Genomic DNA, 24,569 nt, shown 5'->3' on the forward strand with positions numbered 1-24,569 from the left:
CATACCAAGACTGATGTCATAACTGGCAGACAGCAAATCTAAACTGGACCCTTATTAATCCTGAAAGTCTAATTCTGGGAACAGTGAGGCTGGGTGGTGGGGAGGAATCTTTGGGTTGATAAAGAATCCACCAGAAAGCATTACCGAAGGTAAGTGACATATCCTTCTGATGGGCACTTCTAGGGTCCGATTCCTCAACTTTTGAATTTCTAACAAAGCCATCTCCTCCAAAAGAGAAGGGTCCAAGCTGTGAACCTAGAAGAATGTTTGCAGTACTGAACAGACAAAATGGCCTTCCAGGAGGACGCAAGGATCAATGCAGTACAGCCCAGTGAAAGTATGGACAGAAGTAAATGCAGTGGTTTAGCAGAGCCCAAGACGGGAGCACCATGAGCTACGGCTGTAGTTGCAGCCTTTGATTTAGTGGAATGAGGCATAAGTCCTCAAGTGGCTTCTTTTTGGCAAATGTATAATAGTTTTACAATCCACCCACCTTTCCCGTCTTTGCATTGACCAAAACAACAGCTCATCATCAATCATTACGCCTTAGTCCTAACTATATAAATGTTAAGAGCAGGTCAGGTGTGAAAGGGGTGCAAACTCTCCTCAGATGGATGTGGTGGAGAGAAGAAATGGGAAGTCATAGATGGCCCCACGTGGAAGGGTTGCACCACATTCAGAATAAAGGAGGGACAAGGTTGAAGAACCAGTTTGTCAGGAAAAAAGTGTATACGGAGGATGAAATGACAAGCCCTAAAGCTTGTTACTGAGACATGGAGAAGTGACTAAAATGAAGAACAATTTTGGAGTAAGAAGCTGAACAGTGCAGTTAAGAACCCATCAGAATGTTGAAGACCAGAAACATTCGCTGCAACATAAGGAAAGAAGGGCTGAAATACAAGAAAGTCATTTTACATAATGATTAATGAGTGATTTGAAGAATGAGGGCTGATATGTCAGACAAAAGACGAGAAAAAAACGAGTAGTGTTACAGATAGCCATGGCAAAAACTTGCAGAGTCAAAGACGATACGAAAATTAGATCATTCAACAACTTTGCGCGCAAGGCATCAGCATGAGTCTCCTCGCACCAGCAGATGAATTAAGGCCATCAACCTGAGTATAAGGATTTGGTGGAGAAAAGCGAACGGCCTGACATCTATCACTTCTGCTGGAAGGTCAAAGCCTCTCAGCTGTTTCAGTTCATATCCATAAAGGCGTAGACTGTGATATTTCAGATGTAGCACCTTGCCTTATTGCTGGAAAAGAAGGTCCTCCCAAAAGGGATGCTGATGTGGAGAGAGGTTGGTCAGGATTCAAAGTTTGAAGTAGCAGACCCGCAGGGCCCACCATTGTGGCCTGCGCTCAGAGGCAAAGCTTCAAATGCATTCAGAAGGTTGAAATCCCACCAAAACTCTAACATGTCCATTAGAGACCACCGAGGTAGAAATTGAAGAGCACAAAACACAGGACAAAGTATTTTCAGAATCAGTGCAAAGGACCACCAAGGGTGTACCACACTGGGAGAAGAATCACCTCCGGACAAACGCACCACTTATGATTGGCAACATTTTGCATGGTGAGTTGTCTGCCCCGATGTTGAGGAATTACTGGGTCACTAGATGTTGGTCCATGGCATCTAGTAATGGGGGCTGCTAAAATACCAGCCAAAAAGAGCTTAGACCAAGCTGATAAGATAGGATCGACTAGTAGCACACTGAAGAGTAAATACGGCTCAGACGTAAAAGGCCTATTCTGGAAGATTTCTGTGAACAAATTGTCTTTTGTTTTTTCTGACAGCAGCACTCCTTAGGACTACTGTGTAGGAATCACTACTCAGTAAGAGGACTCAAGCTCGACTTCAAGACCAATGACATTCTGCAAATACAGGTAAAAGATCCACATCAGTATAATATAGATAGAATAAGTGATCTGCTTCCTCATCACCATCATTCTCATCATGTGGAACTATGTAGGGTGCGAAAATGAAATTTCCATTCTAGCAAAATGCTGGTTACAAGAAAGTGAATCAACCGAGTATTTATCTTTACTGTGGGGATGCGTCTTATTAATGGTATAACACAACCTAGGGTGGACTTTCACTGACAAAGGTTCCAATCTCGAGCTGGTGATTACTGGTTCATATCAACACTGCTAAGGCTCACGGCAATGCAGGTAGAACAACAATGGGGTGAAGACAGAGGCGTAGAGGCATGGGTTAGACTGCAATTAAGGAGGGACCTCAGGCAGTACTATGATTGGAGGTTCTGACGACTGCATGGGGCAAGACAGCAAGCAGAGTGAGCGGCAACCACATTAATTATTTGCTCCATGAGCTCTCTGAAGGCCACTACGTGCCGCAGGTTTGAAAATGGACTATGGAACTAGGGGTAGAGCAGTTCAAGAGGCTCAGAGAAACAAGATGGTTCTGTGGATGCTGCATTTGGAGCCATATTTGGGGCTCAGGTACCACAAATGTCATGAAAGCCCATGCCCTACATTTGCTCTGACAAGCACACCATGGCAACTAGCCATCAACACTACCCAAGACAATGCTTCTAAATTTGAAAAAAAAAAAAAAAAGTTTGATAACAACCAAAATCCGCAGAACCAGGTGTCGTGATCTATAACCTTGGCTGAGTCAATGTTAACATTGGTATGTCCTGTAGCTACTTTGATATCTCATTGACACTCAGTGGCTATTTGTCCAAAACTGCCCACAATATTCATTTTTTTGCTCCCAAAATGGACAGCTTATTAGAAAAAGTCCGAGAGGGTTTAATTATATGTGAGGGGCAGGCAGGGTTAGCTAATGTCGGGGTAATGGAAAAGATCTTTTTAGATACATTGGAGACATCAAGAATTTCCTTGGCCGAATGATTAAATTTGGTTGAGGCAATCAGCTTCTTATATGCCTGCAAGGCAGCCTTTAATTTAAGTCTTGGTTCAATGGTGTAATTGACTCACCAAAGTTTTCCCAGCTTTTCACATGACAACTTGGGGGAGCGAAGGACATCATAATACCAAGGTCCCGAGAGGAAAGAGCAATGTTGGTTTCTTTTATGAATGAGGATGGTGTCTAAAGCCTGGTGAATCACATTTTGGTAGGTCGCGTATTCCTTCTATATAGCGAGAGGGCACATAAGCCTTTGCAGTAAGTTCTTCCAGCAGTGCCTTATGTATAACTTTGTACACAGATGGGCGACGATCCTCAAATCCTTACACTATTGATTGACTGAAAATGGAAAGGAATTAAAAAAATGATCTGTCCAAACTAATGGCTTGCCAATATCAAACCAGGAGGGGCAAAAATGAAATCAAGTGTACAGACTTCTTCCTGAGTAGGGGACAGATACTCATTGTCCCAAGATCCACTGCTGCCACAGAATTAGTCTGGTCAAAAGCATTGGAGTTGGATGTAGCTTTCACCCATATGTTAAAGTCACCTAACACAAAAAGTAGGTGCGATAAGATTAATGGAGAGATGAAATCCATCAACAGTTCACAGATAACACCTCCGATAGATCTGGAGACTATTATAACAGCTCAGGTCCCCAACTAAGATTAAGTAGTCTTTTCCAGTGATGGCAGTTCATGTTTGCATCATATATAAGGTAAGCAATCATAAGAAAGATGTGCAGAAATGCATTTGATCCCGTATTTTTCACTGCATTATACACCCCCTTGGTACTATTTCTGTTCCAAATTTTTGCTTCTAGAGTATAACATATTCCTTGTCCACGCAGGGAACTAATGCTGCCACAGTTGCTGGATTCCTCGTTCTCTTTAGCCCTTCTGACCAGATGTACTCTAACAGGCCTTGACAGACTGATACTCTGTCTTCTTAAAGTCATAAAAAAGCAGTCTCTCTGTTTTACAGGAATCGATAAATCAAAACGTGTTTAAGCTCTCTCAGACAGGGCATAGAAACCTGCAATGTCATCCAGGCAGGAGGCAGCAGATGGTGGAACAGGCAGGTCTGAAAGACGACCCATGTAGCCGTCCTGTTCCATAATCAATAGGTAGTCTTACGGTATCACACCCACTTCTAGTTCATCCGCATCTAAAAAGGTGTCCTGAATGGTTATTGGTGCTATAGTTCTTGGGGGTAAGATCTTGTTTGAAAATTTGAAGCTGTCACTGGCTTAACAAGGTGAGGAGTATGAGAAGACGTTGTATGTTGAGGGGCAGTCACTTGTACTTGAGGACAAGATATTTCTGGAAATCTCTTGCAATAGTTGGTAAGCATAAAAAAAAGAGATCAGTTACTAGTGCCAAAGCTATAGTAACCTGCCTTGTTGGTTCTGGCTACTGATCTTGCTTGTCTTAAGGATCATAAAAATACTATTCCTGAAAAAGTTCTATAGGTCTAGCAGTCTCTGGTTGCTGATCCTGGAAGGAATATTCTCCCTCTAGATAAGTATGTTTGTTGTTGTCTTGACATTTACTATGCAACTGCATGGGAATACAGGCAGAGCCAAAGGCATAGTCTTCCTTCAGATTGTTGTGATAACAGCGCGATCGTACTAAGAATTATGTTCTGGTAGGAAAGGTACTGATATGCCTTTGTAATCAGAATACTACCTGGCTGGTTCATCAACAGGTTAGTTGATGTTCTTGTCAATTTTTTTATGTTATAATAGGTGATAGTCTTCGATGAGAGTATAGTCGTCATGGTTGTCAATAATGATATCACCATTCTTAACAGGAGTGACAGCGTCAATGGTACTACCATCGATAATGTAGTTGTTAATGTCATTGTCTGCATAACTTTCAACGAAAAAAACCACAGTCGCTGAGGATGTTACTGAGGTCGACTGTGGTTTCAAAGATGTTTTTGATGACAAGTGGTTTGTCTGCAAGGGATTTGTCAATGCTTTAGAAGTGCTATATTTATGGAGCAGTTGTAATGAAGGGATAGAAGAGACTGACCTGGTTTTCGAAGGTTGAGAAGAAGATTAAGATTATTTTCTTCAGAACCCTCTCTGCGTCTGAGCCACAGTCCATCTTAGCATTTTCTTTTTCCCTGCTCCTTCTGAATCTTTTTGGAGGGTTCTTCAGAAGACTCTTTTCTGAGGAACAATCTCTTTTGTGTGCATTTTTGAGACGTTTAGAAGTTCCTTCAGCTGAGGAAAGTTCCTCTCTAGCCTCTGATTTCTGAAGACATAATAGAAGTCTGTCATTTCTGTTCTTCAGGGTTATGGTTGAAAAGGTACAACTGTACCTACAATCTTTGGCCTTATAATTAGGCTGAAGGCAGTAAAGGAGCTATTTTATGAGGGTGTTATGTTTGGAGCATTATCTTGCCTCAGGTTCCACAAGGCATAAAAAGGCCTTGTTTTGTATGTTTCCAACATACCCTCCTGACAGGATCAAGTCCTAAGAGGTGACAGAATTTAATGTGTTGCCAATTGACAGGCAACTACAGCTCAAAAGTTGATAAAACCTGCTCTGGTGAAGAAAAATGGAGTACAGGTCAGGGAGAATCTCTTCACACGATGTGCAGTAAGAAATCGGAGGTATGGTAGCCCTTTAGGGGACAAGTGCATGCTGTGCTGCCTCCTCATTGGTTGAAGTTTAGGGCCAGATGTATCAAAGGGTTTTACCCATTCTGTGTCTACGGGACAATGTGTTCGTACATATGGCTCTTAGTTCTTTTTAAAATGATGTGAATTGGATAGCGTTGCCACTGATTTAAGCTTTGTTTTACAATACCTCTATTACACTATCTTGTTATAATCACTCTGGGACTCCCTTCCTCGACGACGAGGAAGATTCAAGCATATGTATCAATGAAGATTTAACACTGGAGAAAAGAGCACAATATCGCTTTCCATTCCTGTCTAAGAGAGGCTTAGGTAGGGTCAGCAGCAAGAACCCACATAACAGCACAGGATGGCAATGCTCACACCCAGTCACAGGGGAATGGTGACTTGGGACTTAAGGCCGTGCTCTCCACACCCACAAGTGTCACTGGCTCCGTACTGTTCCTGCCGAAAAATTGGTAAATATGTTCAGACACACTAGGGAATCCACCAGTGAGTCACTACACAAAACAAAAATTGAAGGAGAGGTCTATACAGCAGCACATCACGGTGTAGGCATCCCCCAAAGCGTCATCCTAGTGCCAGTAGCTCTTCCTGTTCAACAAAGAAACAAAGATCACTCACCCCTTGCACTCTGGATGGGGTGAAGCTAGCACTCAGTTCTTCATGTAAGGCAGAGATGACAACTCTATGTGTTTTGCAGCTGATGTTTACCCTCCTAACTGGATAGCTACTGGGAGCTCAACTACCTTTCTCTGTCCCACCTCAGTGGCTAGTCTCCAACAAAATTGTGGACTGTCATCACAGCAACTGTCTGCAGCAAAAATGGCAAGGGAAATCTCATTTAATAATAGTAACACAATATATTATTTATTATAATGCTCATTAGGGTAAATTTGTAGGTTAAAAGTATATGTAATTGTTATGACTAAGATTACATAACACCTTTTGGCAGGGAGAACTGCATCCTGGCTTCATACAACATGGATTGCATGTCTCCTGAGGCTCTGATAAAGACTTTTTAATACAGTCAAACAATGTCCCTCTCTGCTGGTGCCCATACATTATGCTAGGACAACTCTTACATTATTCCAAATCTTCCAATTTTTGAGTTTAGTAATGGTACTCTAGTGTTATCAGCAGTAAACTTGGACTTTGAAACAATATGCTCCTGTCTTGGTGGTGGTGCCACAATGGAGCATGTTAGATGATTTTGCACTTTGCAGCATATAGTAATGTTATAGAAAATGGGTGACGATTTGTGAAAGTGAGGCCTGTCAGCTGGATTCATCATTCAACTGCATTCATCAGAAGGACATGCAGTGTTGTGGCTAATGTAATGACTGTTGAATCAGGAAGCCTAAGTTATAATACATGATTCCTCATTCTACAGATCCTGATTATATCACGTAAATTTACTTTTGGTTCAATCCCTCAACTGATGTCAGGAAGTTCTAAAAAGCACCTTGGAGGGTATTCTCATTAACTCAATTGGACTTAAGGGCAACTTACAACTCGGAGCTGTCTGACTCACTACTACTTATTTTCAAAATGTTATGTTAATAAAATTCTAAATCTGAAACATAGCTGTTTATAAAGCACAAACTGGCATGTTTATAAGGATCACTTTCAAGCATGACAGCACTAATGGAAGAGACAATGAAAAGGATGCTTGCAATGTGCACCTTTTGGAAAGAAATATTTTTGGCACACAAATTAACTATTTATTTTAAACGTATTTATAAGTAAATACCACCGACTGGGCAAGCCAACTTTAAAATCAAATCCAATGTATTACAATGAATGGCTGAGGACGATCCCAGTTTAAAAAAAAAAAAAGAGGCAGCAAAAAGCATTGCCAATCTAAGCAGTCTGATGATACAGTTGTGTTAAAAAGACGCATGGCACATATAGTCATTATGATCCAATGATTAAGTACAAAAACACTCAGCCACTCACTAGCGGTTGAAGTGGTGGGCACGGACAGTGGTGCTGGAAATGGCATTATTTTTTTTATTTTATTTTTTAAACAAAGCAAGCTCTGATTCCTGTTCTTTTTAGGAGAGAGGATGAGCAGTATGGCTACTTTATATGAAATGGACTAAGCAGGAACAGGTGACTACTGCTATTATGACTGACCTGAACCTGTTTGACATCTTCTGTCAATGGCCACATTCCTTAATAGAGTGATAGTGAGGTAGGCAGGCCACTGAATCAAAGATGAGACTCAGAAAAGTCATCAACAAAGGTATTTTAACAGTCGTTCCTAGACACTACGTGCTGGCAAAAATCCCTTGGCACATGGGTTTTCAGTAAAAACAACAGCATTAGGCAGGGGAAGCAGTGTTTAGGATCCATTCTGAGAGGGGAAAATCATAAGGCTTCTCTGCATGATGGGAGGGAGCAGCTTAACTTGTTCGTAAGTGGCCCGGCGAAAGTTTATTGGTTGTGCAAAAAGTATTTAAACACCAGTCCATGTTTCCCTTTTTCTTTTAAAATCCTGTTGTCAGTCGTGTTTTCAGTAAACAAATATCGTAGAATGACTCATTAGGTAGACTGGACTCTGCTTAATAAAGGATGAACTTAAACCATGTATATTTAAAAATGTGTTTCATGAGACCACGCGCAACAGAAAACACTACCATTTATGAACTCATTGCGAACTAAAGCTGGCTTTGCAGCTCTTGAAGCAGAATTTGCAGGCTAACATGTACCTAAACAGACAGCTCGCAGGTGTGACAACTGGATCGCCTATTAGCAACAGCTAATATCGTCCCAACTTCACTTAAACAGCCCTTTCTGGTTAAGTGCAATTTGAGGGAGTAATAACTAGCTGTAAGGTGCTCTCTTTTCATCCCACCTCACAATTCAATTTGTCAATGCCCAGATCAATTACCTTCACGTACTGTGGATAAATGTAACCTACAGATATACAGCATACCACTCGCAACAATCTTCTCTGGTTTGTGCTTCTTCAGAGGAATTTTTTTTAAATGACTTTAGGAAACAAATATTTCTTTTTTTAATTCATTACCAATACAAAAGATACAAATCTATGTGCACTTACAATGTCCGACTCGTCCATTTTGATAGTCATTCTCGTAACTGCATCTGTGGCTTTGTTCAACATTTTCATGAGACCAGCTCCACTCAATGCCTGGGTGCTAACTGCTCGAGGCAACTGCAAAAAGAAATAGAGCCATACAATTCAGAAAAATAAAAGTGGAAACGATTCCATAAAGGGGGGGGGGTCAAATGGCACTGGTCAAAATCCAATGCAAGAGCCAGTCAAACAAGACTTATAGGTCTGGCTTTTAAATGAAAGTGACTAACCAGTTATTGAGGGGTTTAAGCATTCTTTAAGTCATCATACATGCACTCCGTCACCCTCCCTAGCACTCTTGTTTATTCATCCAGCTACTGACTTACCATTTCATTCATGCACTTACACAACCACAATATGCTGCTTCCTAAACATGGAGGGCATATTCTTAAAATAAGAAATATATTGAAAAATAGCAACAGGCGGCCATCTTGCAAAGATATTGTACATGGCGTTTCATTGTTTCGAAGTTCTAGCATGGCCACCACGTTGAGAACAAATGTGTTAGCCATCATGCAATGGTAAAACAGTGAAACTATGACCAGTGACCTGGGTTAGAGGCTGTAGCCTCAGGATACGGTGCACTGCAGATCGGAAAGCAAGTATCTTGTAAGTACTCCAGGGGAGCCATAATGTGCTCTAAAATAATTAGAATAAAAAGTTGAAAAGTAAAAAAATGTGAGACACTAAAGCACACTCATTTTCAGATGGATGTGCATTTGATCAGGAAAATGCTGTCGCTCAATGGGCAGTAGAGCCAATGTGTGAAGCTACTGTCCCATTGCCTCATTCTTGAGGTTATCGCCGATGCAACGGGGGTCCTTCCGTCACTGCCTCTACTGCATTGGCACTATTGACCTGTGTAGGAAAGTGGCTCCCTGTTGCAGTTACCCCCCAGTTTTTGCCCGATATTGATGCTGACTTGATTGAGAAGTGTGCTGACACCCTGCTAACCAGGCCCCAGCACCAGTGTACTTTCACTTAAAATGTACCATTGTTTCCACAATTGGAACACCCCTGGCACACAGATAAGTCCCTAGTAAAAGGTACCAATAGTACCAGGGGCCCTGTAACCACCCTAAGGGACCCCTCACCTAACACATACACATATACACTGCCATTGTAGATTGTGTGTGTTGGTGGGGAGAAAAAGGCAAAGTCGACATGGCATCCCCCTCAGGATGCCAAGCTTACAAAAATACTGGCTGTGGCATAGGTAAGTCACCCCTCTAGCAGGCCTTACAGCCTTAAGGCAGGGTGCACTATACCACAGGTGAGGGCATAGCTGCATAAGCAATATGCCCCTACAGGGTCTAAGTCTGTTCTTAGACATTGTAAGTAAAGTGTGGCCATATTAAGTATATGGTCTGGGAGTTTGTCAAAACGAACTCCACAACTCCATAATGACTACACTGAATACTGGGAAGTTTGGTATCAAACTTCTCAGAATAATAAACCCACACTGATGGCAGTGTTGGATTTATTACAAAATGTACACAGAGGGCATCTTAGAGATGCCCCCTGTATTTTACCCAATCCTTCAGTGCAGGACTGACTGGTCAGTGCAGCCTGCCACTGAGACGAGTTACTGCCCCCCTGGGGTGAGAGCTTTTGTGCTCTCTGAGGACAGAAACAAAGCCTGCACTGGGTGGAGGTGCTTCTCTCCCCCCCCTTCCAGGAACTGTAACACCTGGGGGTGAGCCTCAAAGGCTCATGCCTTTTGTTACAGCACCCAAGGGTATCCCAGCTAGTGGAGATGCCCGCCCCTCCGGCCACTGCCCCCACTTTTGGCGCCGAGGCTGGAGGAGATAATGAGAAAAACAAGGAGGAGTCACCCACCAGTCAGTACAGCCCTTAACGTGTCCTGAGCGGAGGAGATCCCTGCCTTTAGAAATCCTCCATCTTAACGTTGGAGGATTCCCCCAATAGGATTAGGAATAGGGATGTGCCCCCCTCCCCTCAGGGATGAGGCACAAGGAGGGTGTAGCCACCCTCAAGGACAGTAAGCCATTGGCTACTGCCCTCCAGACCTAAACACACCCCTAAATTTAGTATTTAGGGGCACCCCAGAACCCAGGAAATCAGATTCTGGCAACCTGAAGAAACAAGAAGGACTGCTCGCCTACAAGCCTGCAGAGAAGGAGGAAGACGACAACTGCTTTGGCCCCAGCCCTACCGGCCTGTCTCCAACTTCGAAAACCTGCAACCAGCGACGCATCTGACAGAGACCAGTGACCTCTGAAGCCTCAGAGGACTGCCCTGGACTAAAGGACCAAGAAACACCCGTGAGCAGCAGCTCTGCTCAAAACCAGCAACTTCTTTGCAACAAAGAAGCAACTTTCAAAGACTGCACGTTTCCTGCCGGAAGCGTGAGACTTCACACACTGCACCCAACGCCCCCAGCTCGAGATCCAAAGAACAAACACCACAGGGAGGACTCCCCGGCGACTGCGAGCCCATGAGTAGCCGGAGATGACCCGACTGAACACCCACAGCGACACCTGCAGAGAGAATCCAGAGGCTCCCCCTGACCGCGACTGCCTGTAACAAGGGACCAGACGCTTGCAGCCCCCAGGTCCTGAAGGAACCGAACTTCAGCGCAATAGTGACCCCTGGGTCCCTCCATTGAAATCAGTACTAAACTCGACGCCTGCTTTGCACTCTGCACCCGGACGCCCCTGTGCTGCTGAGGGTGTACTTTGTGTGCCTACTTGTATCCCCCCCCAGTGCTCTACAAAACCCCCCTGGTCTGCCCCCCGAGGACGCAGGTACTTACCTGCTGGCAGACTGGAACCGGAGCACCCCTGTTCTCCATAGGCGCCTATGTGTTTTGGGCTCCTCTTTGACCTCTGCACCTGACCCTGAGCTGCTGGTGTGGTAACTTTGGGGTTGCCTTGAACCCCCAACGGTGGGCTGCCTATGCCCCAGGACTGAGACTTGTAAGTGTTTTACTTACCGCCTAATCTAACCTTTACTTACCTCCCCCAGGAACTGTTGATTTTTGCACTGTGTATATAAAAACCTATTGGCCTGGAGTACGTCTCTGAGTGTGTGTTCCTCATTTATTGCCTGTGTGTGTACAACAAAAGCTTAACATTACCCTCTGATAAGCCTACTGCTCGACAACACTACCACAAAATAGACCATTACATTTATCTAATTTTGCCTCTATCTTACCTCTAAGGGGAACCCTTGGACTCTGTGCACACTATTTCTTACTTTGAAATAGTATATACAGAGCCAACTTCCTACAACCTGTGACGGACAGTATTGTTTCAGATCTGATTTCTTACTTATCACTTTTTATTTCCAGATGCCAGGCCGCGCATATAATCATTGCTGCGCACAGTCGGTGGCTGTCTGCACGGAGGTTGGCTGCTTGTGGAGGGTTGGGTGCAGGGTTTGTTTTCCAAGAGGGCCAAATAAGGATTACCACATTCTAAATATTCTATCCCCATGGTTTGTTAAAGTAGGTGGTCAAAAACAACAAAACCATCCCTTGCCTACAATGGACATCTCAGGGATTCGATTTAACAAAATACCTACCTACATGCTTTTACAACAGTTTAGTAACAATCCACTCTCAAATGCCTATTGCCATTAGCACTACACTTTTCAAAGTAGTTCAGACCTACTGGCTTTCCCATAACATTTCAAAATAAACTGATCTAACTTATAAATTTGAAACAACTTTTTCCAATAAACCAAAAACATCCTATGGTCTTTACCACTGGTATGCCACCATAACCAGCACAGACCTACTGAAGTGTGCATACTAGCAACCATCATGCACATTGTTATATAATTACAAATATTAACAATGTTAGCAGTGCCAAAACAATACAAAATAGCTCTCAAAAGAGCCTGACAATTACCGTAATGAAAATCTGCTACCCTCACAGTCCATTGCAGGACATGATGAACACAAAAACCCTTATCTACTACGGTGTGAATTATTTACCAAAATACTTGTATACAGCTACGATATTTTATAGTTAAAGGCCTATTGGGTTTCACAATTTAAAAAAAAATATTTTACAATAAATACGCAATGTCTACTGCCTATTGACAATCTTTTATATTAATGAGATCAGACATATGACCGATGAACCAATCAGGCCTATACCCTTTCTTATTAGTTTGTCATTATAACCAACTAAGGGCTACTGCATTAACAGTAAGCTTTTCAACAGAGCAACAATCAGGCATGCAGTAAAAAAAAAAAAAAAATAGAAATGTAAACAACAATATAGCTGGCTAAGCCAAATACTAGGTCTTCTAGGAGGCTCTAACAATGATTATCGCAGTGAAGATCTTCTATCCCCATGATATGTAAGAGGGGCTAAGAAACATTAAAAATCCTAGCCATAAGGATACTGTACTTTTAAGAATCCAGCAATCTTCCCTACACCAACATGACTTGTAATGGCAACTGCTGCAGAACAATATTTTTGTCTTACGCTGCGATCTCAGAACACTTCTGGACGTTTCTAACCCCGGTTTGACTTAGGACTATTTGTTTTGTTCTGCAGCTATAAAGTGAACAAAAAACCTTGATGGAACATTCTATGTTGATGGCAAGGAGAAAATATAATATACTCAGGGTATCCTGTGAAAGTAAAGCATGGTGGCGGATGAGTCCCGAAAGTGAGGGTGGGAGGTCAACCTGGGTTGGACAACTTAGGCTGTATAACTGTAGTACCCGGACTAGTCTTCGTCAGTGGAGTCATCTTCAAATCTAAAGCAACTGCCCTGTGTCATCTATGCAGAGGATGCTAACGAAGAATCATGCCTCGTGGCTGGGTGTGTTCCGGTTCTTCAGCCCTTTCTGCACTGTAGCTTTTAGCATCGGTCCCTCACAAGAACCCCATTTGAATAATTCCTTTTCCCACTCTGTAGGTCCTCTGGGGTATAAGAAGCTGGCCTGGTGAACACCTATGGTGTTATCACCTTATACCAGGTCCAGTCATCTCCTTATAGTGAGGTGTAGAGAGCATCTAGGAAGCCAGGGCTCTCTAGAGGTAGCTGTGGATGAGCAGCCAAGACTTATCTAGGTGACGTGCAAAGTTTATGCAATATCACTACAGACACACAGCACTTACGCACATGAAAGAACCACACAGTTACAAAAATAAAGGTATTTTTATTATAGTAACACAAATACTAAAATATTGAATAGGCAAAACTCCAATAGGAGGTAAGTAAACACATTTATGTACACATTAGATGTCAGTGATTAGCATAGAAAGCAATAGCAAATAGTAAAAACAATAGTAAATAGTGAAGGCCCTAGGATCAGCCCAAAACCATACACTATGCAAGTGGAATGTGAAAGGCGTTCCTCCACCCAAGGAAGTTGAATCAGAAGAAGGAAGCTGGAGGAACTAGGAACCCCAAAAGGTAAGTACCATAGTTCCCCCAAGCGACCAGGCGATAAGAGGTAAGTACCTGTTTGTTTTCCCAAACCCACACAAGAGCTTTGAAAAAGGACTGTGAAAGACCCAGACAAGACTTGAAGAAACCAAAAGTGGATCATGACGGAATAGGACGTGCAAGAGAAGGGACCAAGTCCAGTTCAAGTTGGAGCATCCAGCTGTGGCAGGAGCTACCCTTCTTCGGATGCAGGACCAGGTTGATTGTGAATGGAGAAAGTCAGCAGTGCAGCACAGGAGCAGAAAAGGAGTTCCAGAAGTGATGCAGGGGATGTCCCACGTCGACAGTCGTGATTCAGTCAGTCAGTGGTGCTGGAAAACCACCAACAAGCCTGGGCAAATGCAAGAGTCGGAGAAGTGTGTTTTGTGAGGCTAAAGAGGACCCGCAAGGCCCAGGGGACTCAACCCAAGGAAGGGAGTCCGAGGTGACCATCGGCAACTGGCAGAGTCACAAGAAGAGGAGACCACCCCCACAGGTGATCCACAGGCAGCAAGCACAGGAGTCGCAGTGAGGTCCACTGAGCACACCTGAAGAGGAGTCCCACGTCACTTGAGCAGCAGGCATCAGACCGTGATTTGCAGGAAGGAGTGCTGGGGGCCTGGGGCTACACGGAGCCCGAAGATCCCTTGGAGGAGGAACAAACAAGCCTTGGTAGCTGCAAGAATCACGGTGCACAGGGGTACTGTACTGTCCTGCAAGGAGAGGCAAGTGCTTACCGTCTCCCAAGTTGGAAAGTTGGTAGAGAGGACCAAGGGGACCATTCCAGACCACCACCTGTAATGAGAGGATTCACGCAGCCAGTCATCGTTGCAGTTGGTGCCTGTGGATGCAGGGGAGTGACTCCTTCACACCAAGGGAGATTCTTTCATATTTCTTGTGCAGGTCGAAGTCTCATCACCCTAAGAGGATGCACAGCAAGGGAAATGTTGCAGTTGCAGGAAAGATCCGGAGAAACAATGTTGCAGAGCGGAGCCATCACTAGAGCTGCAAATTGTCGATTCCTGGAGGGTCCAGAAGAGTCCCAGTGGCCAGAAGATGAAGTAAACAATACAGAGGAGTCCTGCTGGAATCTTGCATGTCAAATCCGAGGACCCACCATAGAGGGAGACCCTAAACAGCCCAGCAAGGTGGAATGGTCACCTCTCAGGGTGACCACCTACCAGGAGGGGGCTGTGATGTCACCTGGCCACTCAGATGCTCCCAGGGTTCCCTGCCCACCTTGGATTCAAGATGGCAGAATTAAGTGGCCACCAGGAGGAGTCTGAGCGCGACCCCTCGGGTCGTAATGGACAGGAGAGTGGCCACTCCCCTTTCCATTGTCCAGTTTCATGCCAGAGCAGGGACTGGAGGTCCCTGGACTGGTGCAAACCGGTTTATGTAAGGAGGGCACCAAATGTGCCCTTCAAAGCATACCAGTGGCTTGGGGAGGCTACCCCTCCCAAGCCATGTAACACCTATTTCCAAGAGAGAGGTTGTTACCTCCCTCTCCAACAGGGAATCCTTTGTTCAGCTTTCCTCTGCCTGAGCTTCGCAAGCAGCAGGAGGGCAGAAACCTGTCCGAGGGGTGGCAGCAGCACAGGGTGTCCATAAAACCCTAGAAGGCTAGTAGGAGCAATGCTGGGGATCCTGGGTCCCCAGAGTGCATGGAATCATACGACAAATACTAGCAACAGTATTGGGGTATGATTCAGACAAGTTTGATACCAAATATGCTCAGGTTCGTAGTTACCATTATGGTAGCTGGGCACAGCTAGTGACTTGTGTTCAGTACACGGGTAAAATGGCTTCACGCACATCCGAAGTCTAGTGTAATGGAGTTGGAGTTCGTAGGGGCACCTCTGTTCATGCAGGAGGGCCTGCCACTGGGGTGACTTACAGATACCTGGTGTGGTGACCTGTTGTGAAATAGTGCAGCACCTTTTCACACAGGCTGCACTGAAAGGCCTGCCGACATATTTTGCACGGGCTCCCATGGGTGGCACAATATATGCTGCAGCACATGGTGAACCCCTAGTGCCCCAATGCCGTGGGTACCCAAGAACCATATAGTAGGGACTTATATGGGGGCACCAGTATGCCAGTTGTGGGGAGTGCTAAGTCCTAAGCAACCAAAGTTAGAGGGAGAGAGCACAGTCACGGGGACCTAGTTGGTAGGATCCCAGTCAAAACACACTGACAGCAGGCAAAAAGAGGGTGTTTTCCTACATAACCCCTCCCCTCAACGAAGGACAATAAGACTAACCTTGCAAAAGTTGAGTCTTCATTGTCTAAGTGGAAATATCTGGAGAGTCCACCAGCATTGGAGTGGTTACTCATTAGTCCATTCCCTGTAGGGATATGGACCAACTCAAAAGTTTGGGATTTTAACCTTTCATCCTTTTAACCATAGGAGGGGCGTGTGGTCTGTTTGAACAAGGAAGTGAGTGCCAATTAAGTACGGCCTCAGCTTCTTCAAAGCCCAGACCACAGCAAAGGCCTCCCTCTGTATGGCCGACCAACACTTTTCCCTGGGGGTCAACCTTCTGCTAATGAAAGCCACAGGTTGGCCCTGGCCCTTTTCATTCAGCTGAGATAGTATTGCCCCTATCCCTACCTCAGAAGCATCTGTCTGCATAATAAATTGCTTGGAGTAGTCCGGGCTTCTTAACATAGGAGCACAGCACAGGGCCTGTTTAAGGTCATCAGAAGCTTTTTGGCAGCTAGCTGTCCACAAAACTTTCTTGGGCATCCTTCTGGAGGTGAGGTCATTTAGAGGGGCTACAACGGAGCCATAGTTCTTAATGAACCTCCTATAAGTACCCTGGAAGGATCAGACTTGGGTGTGTGTGTGGTAGGGGCAGTCCAATCCAAAATGACCTGGATTTTGCCCTGTAGTGGCTGGATCTGGCCTCCACCTACCAGGTGGCCCAGATAAAATATGTTTCCCTGCCCTATCTGTCACTTTTGAGTCCTTGAAAGTGAGGCCTGCTTTCTGCAGGGCCTCCAATACATGCCTAAGGTAGACCAGGTGGTCCTCCGAGGTGGAGCTAAAGACAGCTATTTCATCAAGATAAGCTGCACTGAACCTTTCCAGGCCTTGGAGAACTTTGTTCACCAACCTCTGGAATGTGGCAGGTGCATTCCTTAGTCCAAAGGACATCACCGTGAACGGATAGTGCCCACTAGGTGTGAATAATGCAGTTTTTGGTTTAGCGTCTTCTGACAACATGATCTGCTAATAGCCAGCAGGCAGGTCAAAAGTGCTCAGATACTTGGCAGAAGCCAGTATCTATGAGCTCCTCTGCTCTTGGGATGGGATGAGCATCTGTTTTAGTCACAGTATTGAGACCCCCGTAGTCCACACATAACCTCATCTCCTTTTTACCATTCTGGGAGTGTGGCTTTGGGACAAGGGCTACAGGTCTAGCCCAGGGGCTGTAAGAGGGCTCTAATAACCCCCAGGTCTAAAAAAAAATTAACCTAAGATTTGATGCACTTCCTGACATGATCAGGCTGCCTGTAAATGTTGCGTTTAACAGGCAAGCTGTCACCTGTGTCAATGGTCTGTTCACACCATGTAGTTTGACCTGGGGTCAGGAAGAACAGCTCAGAGAACTGTCCCAAGAGGTTTCTGCAATCATCTTTTTGTGACTCAGAGAGGCAGTCTGCAGGCACAACCTCATCTACTGAGGCATCTACTGTATTGTGGGAGTAAAGATCAGGGAGAGGGCCACTCTCTTCTTCCTGTCTCTAATCAGTTGTCATGAGCAAGGTCATGTCAGACCTGTCATAGTAGGGTTTCAGGTAGTTCACATGAAGCACCTTGTGCGGGCTTCTAGGAGTGCCTAGGTGAACCAAGTAGGTGAACTCACCCTTTCTCTCCATAATACTGTGTGGTCCACTCCATTTGTCTTGGAGTGCCCGGGGAGCCACAGGCTCCAGGACCTACACTTTCTGTCCTGGCTGGTAAATAGCCAGCCCAGCCTTCTGGTCAGGCCACTGTTTTTGTAACACTTGGCTGGCCTGGAGGTTTTTTGAAGCCCTCTTCATGTACACTGTCTAGTACATAATCCACAATGTCCTGTTTTGGAGGCTTGAGAGATTGCTCCTAGCCTTCTTCTACAAGAGCATAGGGACTCCTAACAGGACATGATACCAAACATGCCTAGGTTCGGAGTTACCATTATGTAGCAGGACAAAGACAGTGTGTCCAGTACACGGATAAAATGGCTTCCCCGTACTCACGAAGTCCTGGAAAATGGAGCTGGAGTTCGTGGGGGCATCTCTGCTCATGCAGGGGTGCCCTCACACACATGCATTTGTACCCTGCACTCTAGGCTAGGAGGGCCTGCTATATGGTGACTTATAGTGACCTGGTGTTGTGACCTGTGGTTAAAGAGGGCATGCACCTTTTCACGCAGACTGCAATGGCAGGCCTGCAGACAAATTTTTCAGGCTCCCATGGGTGGCATAATACATGCCGCAGCCCATGGAAAACCCTTGGTGGCCCAATGCCCTGGGTACCTACGTACCATATATTAGGGACCTACATGGGTGCACCAGCATGCCAAAAATGGGGTGCACAAAGTCAGGAACAACCAAATTTAGAGGGAGACAGGTTAGCAGGATTCCAGTGAACACAGTCCAAAACCCACTGACAACAGCCAAAAGGTTGGGGAAACCATGCCAAATAGAGGGTACTTTGCTACACTAACATATTGGAATGACATACATAGATCAATTCTATCTAGCCCCAATTCCTAAGTGACAGCATCGCAGTGATAGCCCAATGTGTCTGTAGTTAGTCCACGAGAGGCGAACCCACCCCCATTACCTGAAGGAAAGGGGTCTGCCCGCCATCTCCTGGGTTGGCTGTAGAGACAAGGCTGAGGTCAGCAATGAAATGGCATGCAGCGCGGACAGAATCCTGGCCGTAATGACCTCCCTGTTTACCCCTGACCTACACAGTGTTTTTATAAGAAAACATTTTCATTCCATGAAAAGGCCTGATGTGGGCAAGTGCCTGAGTGTTGGACTGATTGCAAACTCTTGTGGCGGCAATTGCTATCTTGATTACCGTGTACTCTGACTCATCAACCTTGGACCAGGGTGCATGGTGAAATGTCGTGCATGAAATAATAATAACAATGCTTTCGCAGAATCACGAAGTTACAGCTGATCAGAAAATAAAAACATCTCAACTGAAAGCAGGCTAACTAGAGATGAATAAAACGGAATACATGAAATCAGAGCACATATGTAGGTAGAAGGGCACAGGCCACAGGCCTAAGCTAAGCTAAAACATGTGTGCCCAAGCAGAGTGTAAAATGAACCCACAACAGCCTCAAGAGTCCCCTTTTGGTTGGTTCTGATATTGTAGAGCAGGAACAGAGCCTGAAACAGTAGAAATAAATACTGAGCTGAAGAGAAATATTCTCAAAATTTGAGTAAACTGTGGAAAAACTGAGCAGAGCTCAGGAAGACTCACCACAAAACATGCGGTAGAAAATCTGAGGGACTGGAGCCTCAGTTCATAGAGTGCTAAAAAGGTCCTGTTGTCTGACTGGCTGGACTTTGGCTCTTTTTAAATGAAGCTGATAGGCTGTTAAAGTGAATGTCTTTATGACTGTTCTCTGTGTAGGTTTTTTCTCTACTGCAATCTACCGCAGGACCCCCACTTTGGCGACGCGGAATGATTCAAATATGTGAATCTATGAAAGATCCAATACTGGAGAAGCTGGTTTATCCGGAGCCAAGGATGCAATCAGTTCTAGATCCAGAGTGTTCTCCCAAGAAGGCCACAATCCCTCTAGTCCCTTCTTGAGTGTCCCACTAGTGCGGCTGTAGCCAGAACCTGGTCCCCTCCAGCTCGGGCCTGTCTTTGAGATGGCCTTGTGGCTCACCGTCTTCTGGAGCGAGGGGGTTTGTGTCCTCGTGGTGCAAGGCGGTCTCCCCCGATTGTCTGACCGACCCATTCCCACAATGCAGCCCAGGTGTCGAAAAACAATGACTCGCCTTCCTGCTGGATACAGAGTTCGGCAGTAAAGAGCAATGCATAGGGGATGGCAAGTTCTCAGAGCCTCCTCTCACCGACAATAAACAAAGCTTCGAATTTGTGGATAGCTGCCATGAAATCTAGAAAAAATAGACACTCTTGCATTTTCCATCTGAAAGGTGCATGAAGTGCATGCCTGGTGCACTATATCATCTCATTCCCGAATATACAGGTGACTGGCCACTACAATCCAAGGTGGTGTGGCGTGGAGGAGTGTGCTCTATGTGCTTGTTCCAGGGCATAAAACTTCAATAAGCCCTCCAGGGTGCACACTACCTACAAACAAACCCCAAGGCAGATCACTGAATCATCGTCAGTGGGTTAGGGGAGTCCAAGAACTAATATTGCAGCGTGCCTTGCCTACCTGATCTTCAATTCTGGCCTTTAAAGTTCGGATATGATCAGACATGTCATGACTTGTGGATGAGTACTCTTTGGTGACAGGGGTCAGATCTGCTATGGCGGTCTCTACCTATGTCTGCCATTTTCCTATGATCGTCCTGGAGCAAGCAGAGATCCACCACTATGGAATCAACCTTCGTCTTCAATGCCTTCCTGTTGGAACTAATTGCAGACCGCATACCATCGGTTTGTTCTCCTGCATGGCGTCTTGGCCGTACCCGTATCTTGCACTGGAAAAGATGTGATAGGCACTAGGGGCACTCTTTGGAACTCTGGCCCAGCAATGAATTCCATAATGGGGGCACTGCTGCAACAGTAGGTGCATCCATTATGTTACGTTTGCCAGCACCACCTTGTCCCACAGAGGTCTCGAATCCAAAAGGGGGTGGACCAAGAATTTGTCCTCTTTGATTGAAGTGGAGGCAGACGGTCCAGGCAGAGAAAAGCAGCACCTCCTGCAAGGTGCACCCCAGAAAGCTAACAGAGAGTGACTGCCACACCAAAGAACGCCCCCGACCAAGTGTACTACAGCACCGTTCCTCGCTCCTCCAACAAGGCTGCTCCTGGCCCAGAGAGCTGCAGAAAGGGAGTGGAGTGCAGAACCAATGTGGCTCAGAAACAGTGGAGGCAGACCTTGCCCAGTGTGCCATCCCTCTGGACCACAGTGGCTGCCACCAAACTGCTGCATACCACTACTGAGTCTTCATGTCCTGCAGCTTTCATCCTGGGGAGTAGCAGTCGGTGGCGGGCCACACTGGAGCAAGGGTTCTCCCAGGCAGTCCCCACTGTCACCTGGCAATCCAGCGCTTCCCAAGTGTTTCCAGGCTGCAGAGAGGCTGTCTCCACTCTGCAGGAGTCGGCTCCAATATCAGGATATTAGGAAGGGCCCCGAAATGGGCAGGAAGCACTTCAGAAGTACTGCTCATGCCATGGCAGTTAGCCAATTAAAAACTTTAGTTAGACGTTTAAGATTAATGGCCTATGAGCAGACAATTTCAAAGATATTTTAGGCTCAATTTATAGGTTCTTCGGATTAACACCAGCTGGGGATGATTAACCACCACAAGTTGTAATTGATACAGATATCGGCGAAGAAGTTATAATAGGCTTTTTCTCCTCCATGGTACCTCAGTATTTAAATAACAACTAAGCCACAAAATGGGCTCTACAGCCGGTTCCAGGTCCTTGAAAAAAACAATCAGCTCGTTGGGACCACAAGGAAGCAATTTCACATGCAATTCTTTTATGCGATGACCCATAAATTGTGCAAATCATGCAATAGTATCCTATGTAACCTGTGGCTAAGAGGGATTTCAAAGTATTCTGGACTAGGTGGAGCTTCAGTGAATAATTTCTCCATGGCCAGCCACAATGAATAATCCCAGTTTATTTCGCCTAGAAATTAGTATTGGACTATTTGGGATAGGAACCATCAACAGTGAAAAATATATGCAATTCAAAATGTTCATTATGAACACATTACTTAACTTCGGTAACATCTTATCTGGCAGACATATATTCTGATTTTTCTTGAGCAGTACCCCTGCGCGCCGCTAAGTGGCATCGGTCAGCTGCTCGTCCGCCATTGGCGTCATGCTCGTCAGATAGGACATTGCAGGACATATAGGCACCACCCCGGTGCGCTGATCTTAGTTTCTTTTCAGGACTTCCCATGCCAGAAGCGTGGAGCCATGAAAAAAACTGACCACTGGTGTGTCCGAAATAGGACCCTGAAAGGGACGTCCCTGTCCCTAGAAATCAGTTCGCGCAGTAAGGAGGATGGGTGGGTCGGTAAGGAATCTACAACTAGAATATATCTTTTTCAGATAAGGCGTTACTGAAAGTAACTAACTTGTTCATTTTATAGGGACTTCCACTATCAGATTCCTTACCTTAGAATAGATACCCAAGCAATACCATCCCTGGAGGAGGGTTGCAAACCAAGATCATACTAGGAAGTCCTGGAGGACTGAACGGGCAAAGTACCCATCCCTACGGACCTGACAATCCAGGCAGTAGTGTTTGCTAAACATGTCCACAGATGCCCACGTTGCTGCCTGATAGATGTCCAGGACTGGAACTCCACGTGCTAACATAATAGTTGCAGCTGTCGTTCTGGTAGAATAAGCACGCAAACTCTTTGGGAGGTTGCATTTTACCCAATGAGTAGCACATTTTAATGCAAAGATCAACCCATCTTGAGATGACTCGCTTCTGCGCTGCCCGTCATTTTTTCGCAACAACATATCCAACAAAGAGTTGATCATCCACCCAGAACTCTTTGGTACAACCAAGGCTGAATATCAACACTTTTTGGCTCCGGGTCATGGAGTCTGTCCTCTTTCTTAGAAGGATGAGGGTGTGTGTAAAAAGTAGGCAAGGTGATTGACTGACCTACATGAAACGGCATGACCACTTTTTGCTAGAAGGAAGCACTGGTGCGAAGCACCACTTTGTTAGTATAGATGGAAAGGTAGGGTGGCTTAAATGACAATGCCTGCAGCTCACTCACCCTGGGGGCAGATGTGATGGCCACAGGGAAGGCTGTATTTAACGTTAGAAGCCCAATAGGACAGTTATGGAGCAACTCAAAGGGATCGCATATTAAGAAAGTAAAAAAACAGATTTAAATCCCTTTGGGGCATTATGAATGGTGATGGAGGAAACATTGTGTAAGACCCTTAAGAAATCTACTTACAATAGATTTAAATAAAGAAGGTAATTTCAGAAAAGCAGATACAGTAGACAAATAACCTTTCAGGGTGCCCAAGTCACAGACCTGCTGGGCCAAAGAAAGTATAAACAAAAGGACCTCAGAAAGAGGGGCAGAGAGGGGGTCAACAGATTTGTCTGTGCACCATGCCACAAATTTGTTCCATCAACAGGCATATACCATTTTGGAGGAGGGACACCTGGCTGCCAACATAACATCACAGACTTCGGGCGGAAGGTCAAAAGCTGCCAACTGGAGCCGCTCAACCTCCACGCAAGAAGGTGGTGAATGGACAGGTTTGGGTGGAGAATCCTCCCCTGCTGCTGCAACAGAAGATCTTCCTGAAGGGGCAGTCTGATTGGAGGATCGATGGCCATGCGCAATAGCTTGGGATACCAGACTCTTCGTGCCCAGTCTGGCGCCACAAGGATCACTTGGGCCCAGTTGTCCTTGATATTTTTGAGAACTCTGGGCAGAAGTGGTATGTGCGGAAAGGCGTACACAGGAGGACTAAGTTACACCGAGGCGAAAAGCGTTGCTGAGCGAGTACCACCTTTGAAACTCCAGCATGCAAAACTGTGCATGTTCACTGCAGAGGCAAACAGCTCTAACCAAGGCTCTTCCCACTGCTGAAAGAGACCTTGCGCCACCTCCAGATGACGCTATTTGTGACCAGACATTGATGGCTGAGTTCGTCCACTGTGGCATTCAGAGAGCCTGCCAGGTGTTGAACCACCAGGAAAATGTCCTGATGTTCCAGCCATGTCCAGAGGCACAGAGCCTCCCGACTAAGAGTCCGTAACCCCAACCAGCCCTGCTTGTTGCACTACCACATGGCAGTTTTGTTGTCTGAACACCAGCACTACTTTCCCTTTGAGAGAGGGAAGAAATGGTTTCAATGCCATTATGATTGCCCGGAGCTCCAGAAGATTAATGGGGAGCCCGGATTCCGCTGGAGACCAGACACCTTTGATCTCTGCCTCTCCGATGTGGCCACCCCCTCCCAGGAGTGACTCATCTGTCACTACTGTTTAGGGAAAGAGAGAGGGATCAGCCTCTGACCCAGTTGCGGTTCAGAGGCCACCACTGCAGATCTTGCACAGTTCCCTCTGAGATTTGGTCCATGTCGGAGGGATTCCCATGATGCTGCGCCCACTGGAACTTCATGTCCCATTGCAGAGCCCGCTTCATCAGCAGGATGCAGGAGGCCATGAGGCCCAGCAGCCTAAGAGTCATTCTCACCGGAATCCAGGATAGAGGCTGAAACATCTGTATCATAGCCTCAATATCCTGGACTCGCCGCTCAGGAGGATAAGCTGGAAACTGCACCGTGTCCAGA

The 24,569-nt window shown here is 45.6% G+C and overlaps 1 protein-coding gene across 1 annotated transcript in view; it reads right to left on the minus strand.

The window, feature by feature from the left end:
• The window catches only part of SNX1 (sorting nexin 1), a 470,987-nt gene that overhangs the window by 205,166 nt on the left and 241,252 nt on the right, over window positions 1–24,569 (minus strand). The window contains exon 9 of the mRNA XM_069222309.1: window positions 8,613–8,726. Coding sequence (XP_069078410.1) covers window positions 8,613–8,726 — 114 coding nt within the window. The remainder of the gene's footprint in view (window positions 1–8,612; window positions 8,727–24,569) is intronic.

The sequence above is a fragment of the Pleurodeles waltl genome, chromosome 3_1 (assembly GCF_031143425.1).
Source record: "Pleurodeles waltl isolate 20211129_DDA chromosome 3_1, aPleWal1.hap1.20221129, whole genome shotgun sequence".
NCBI classification, from domain to species: Eukaryota; Metazoa; Chordata; class Amphibia; order Caudata; family Salamandridae; genus Pleurodeles; species Pleurodeles waltl.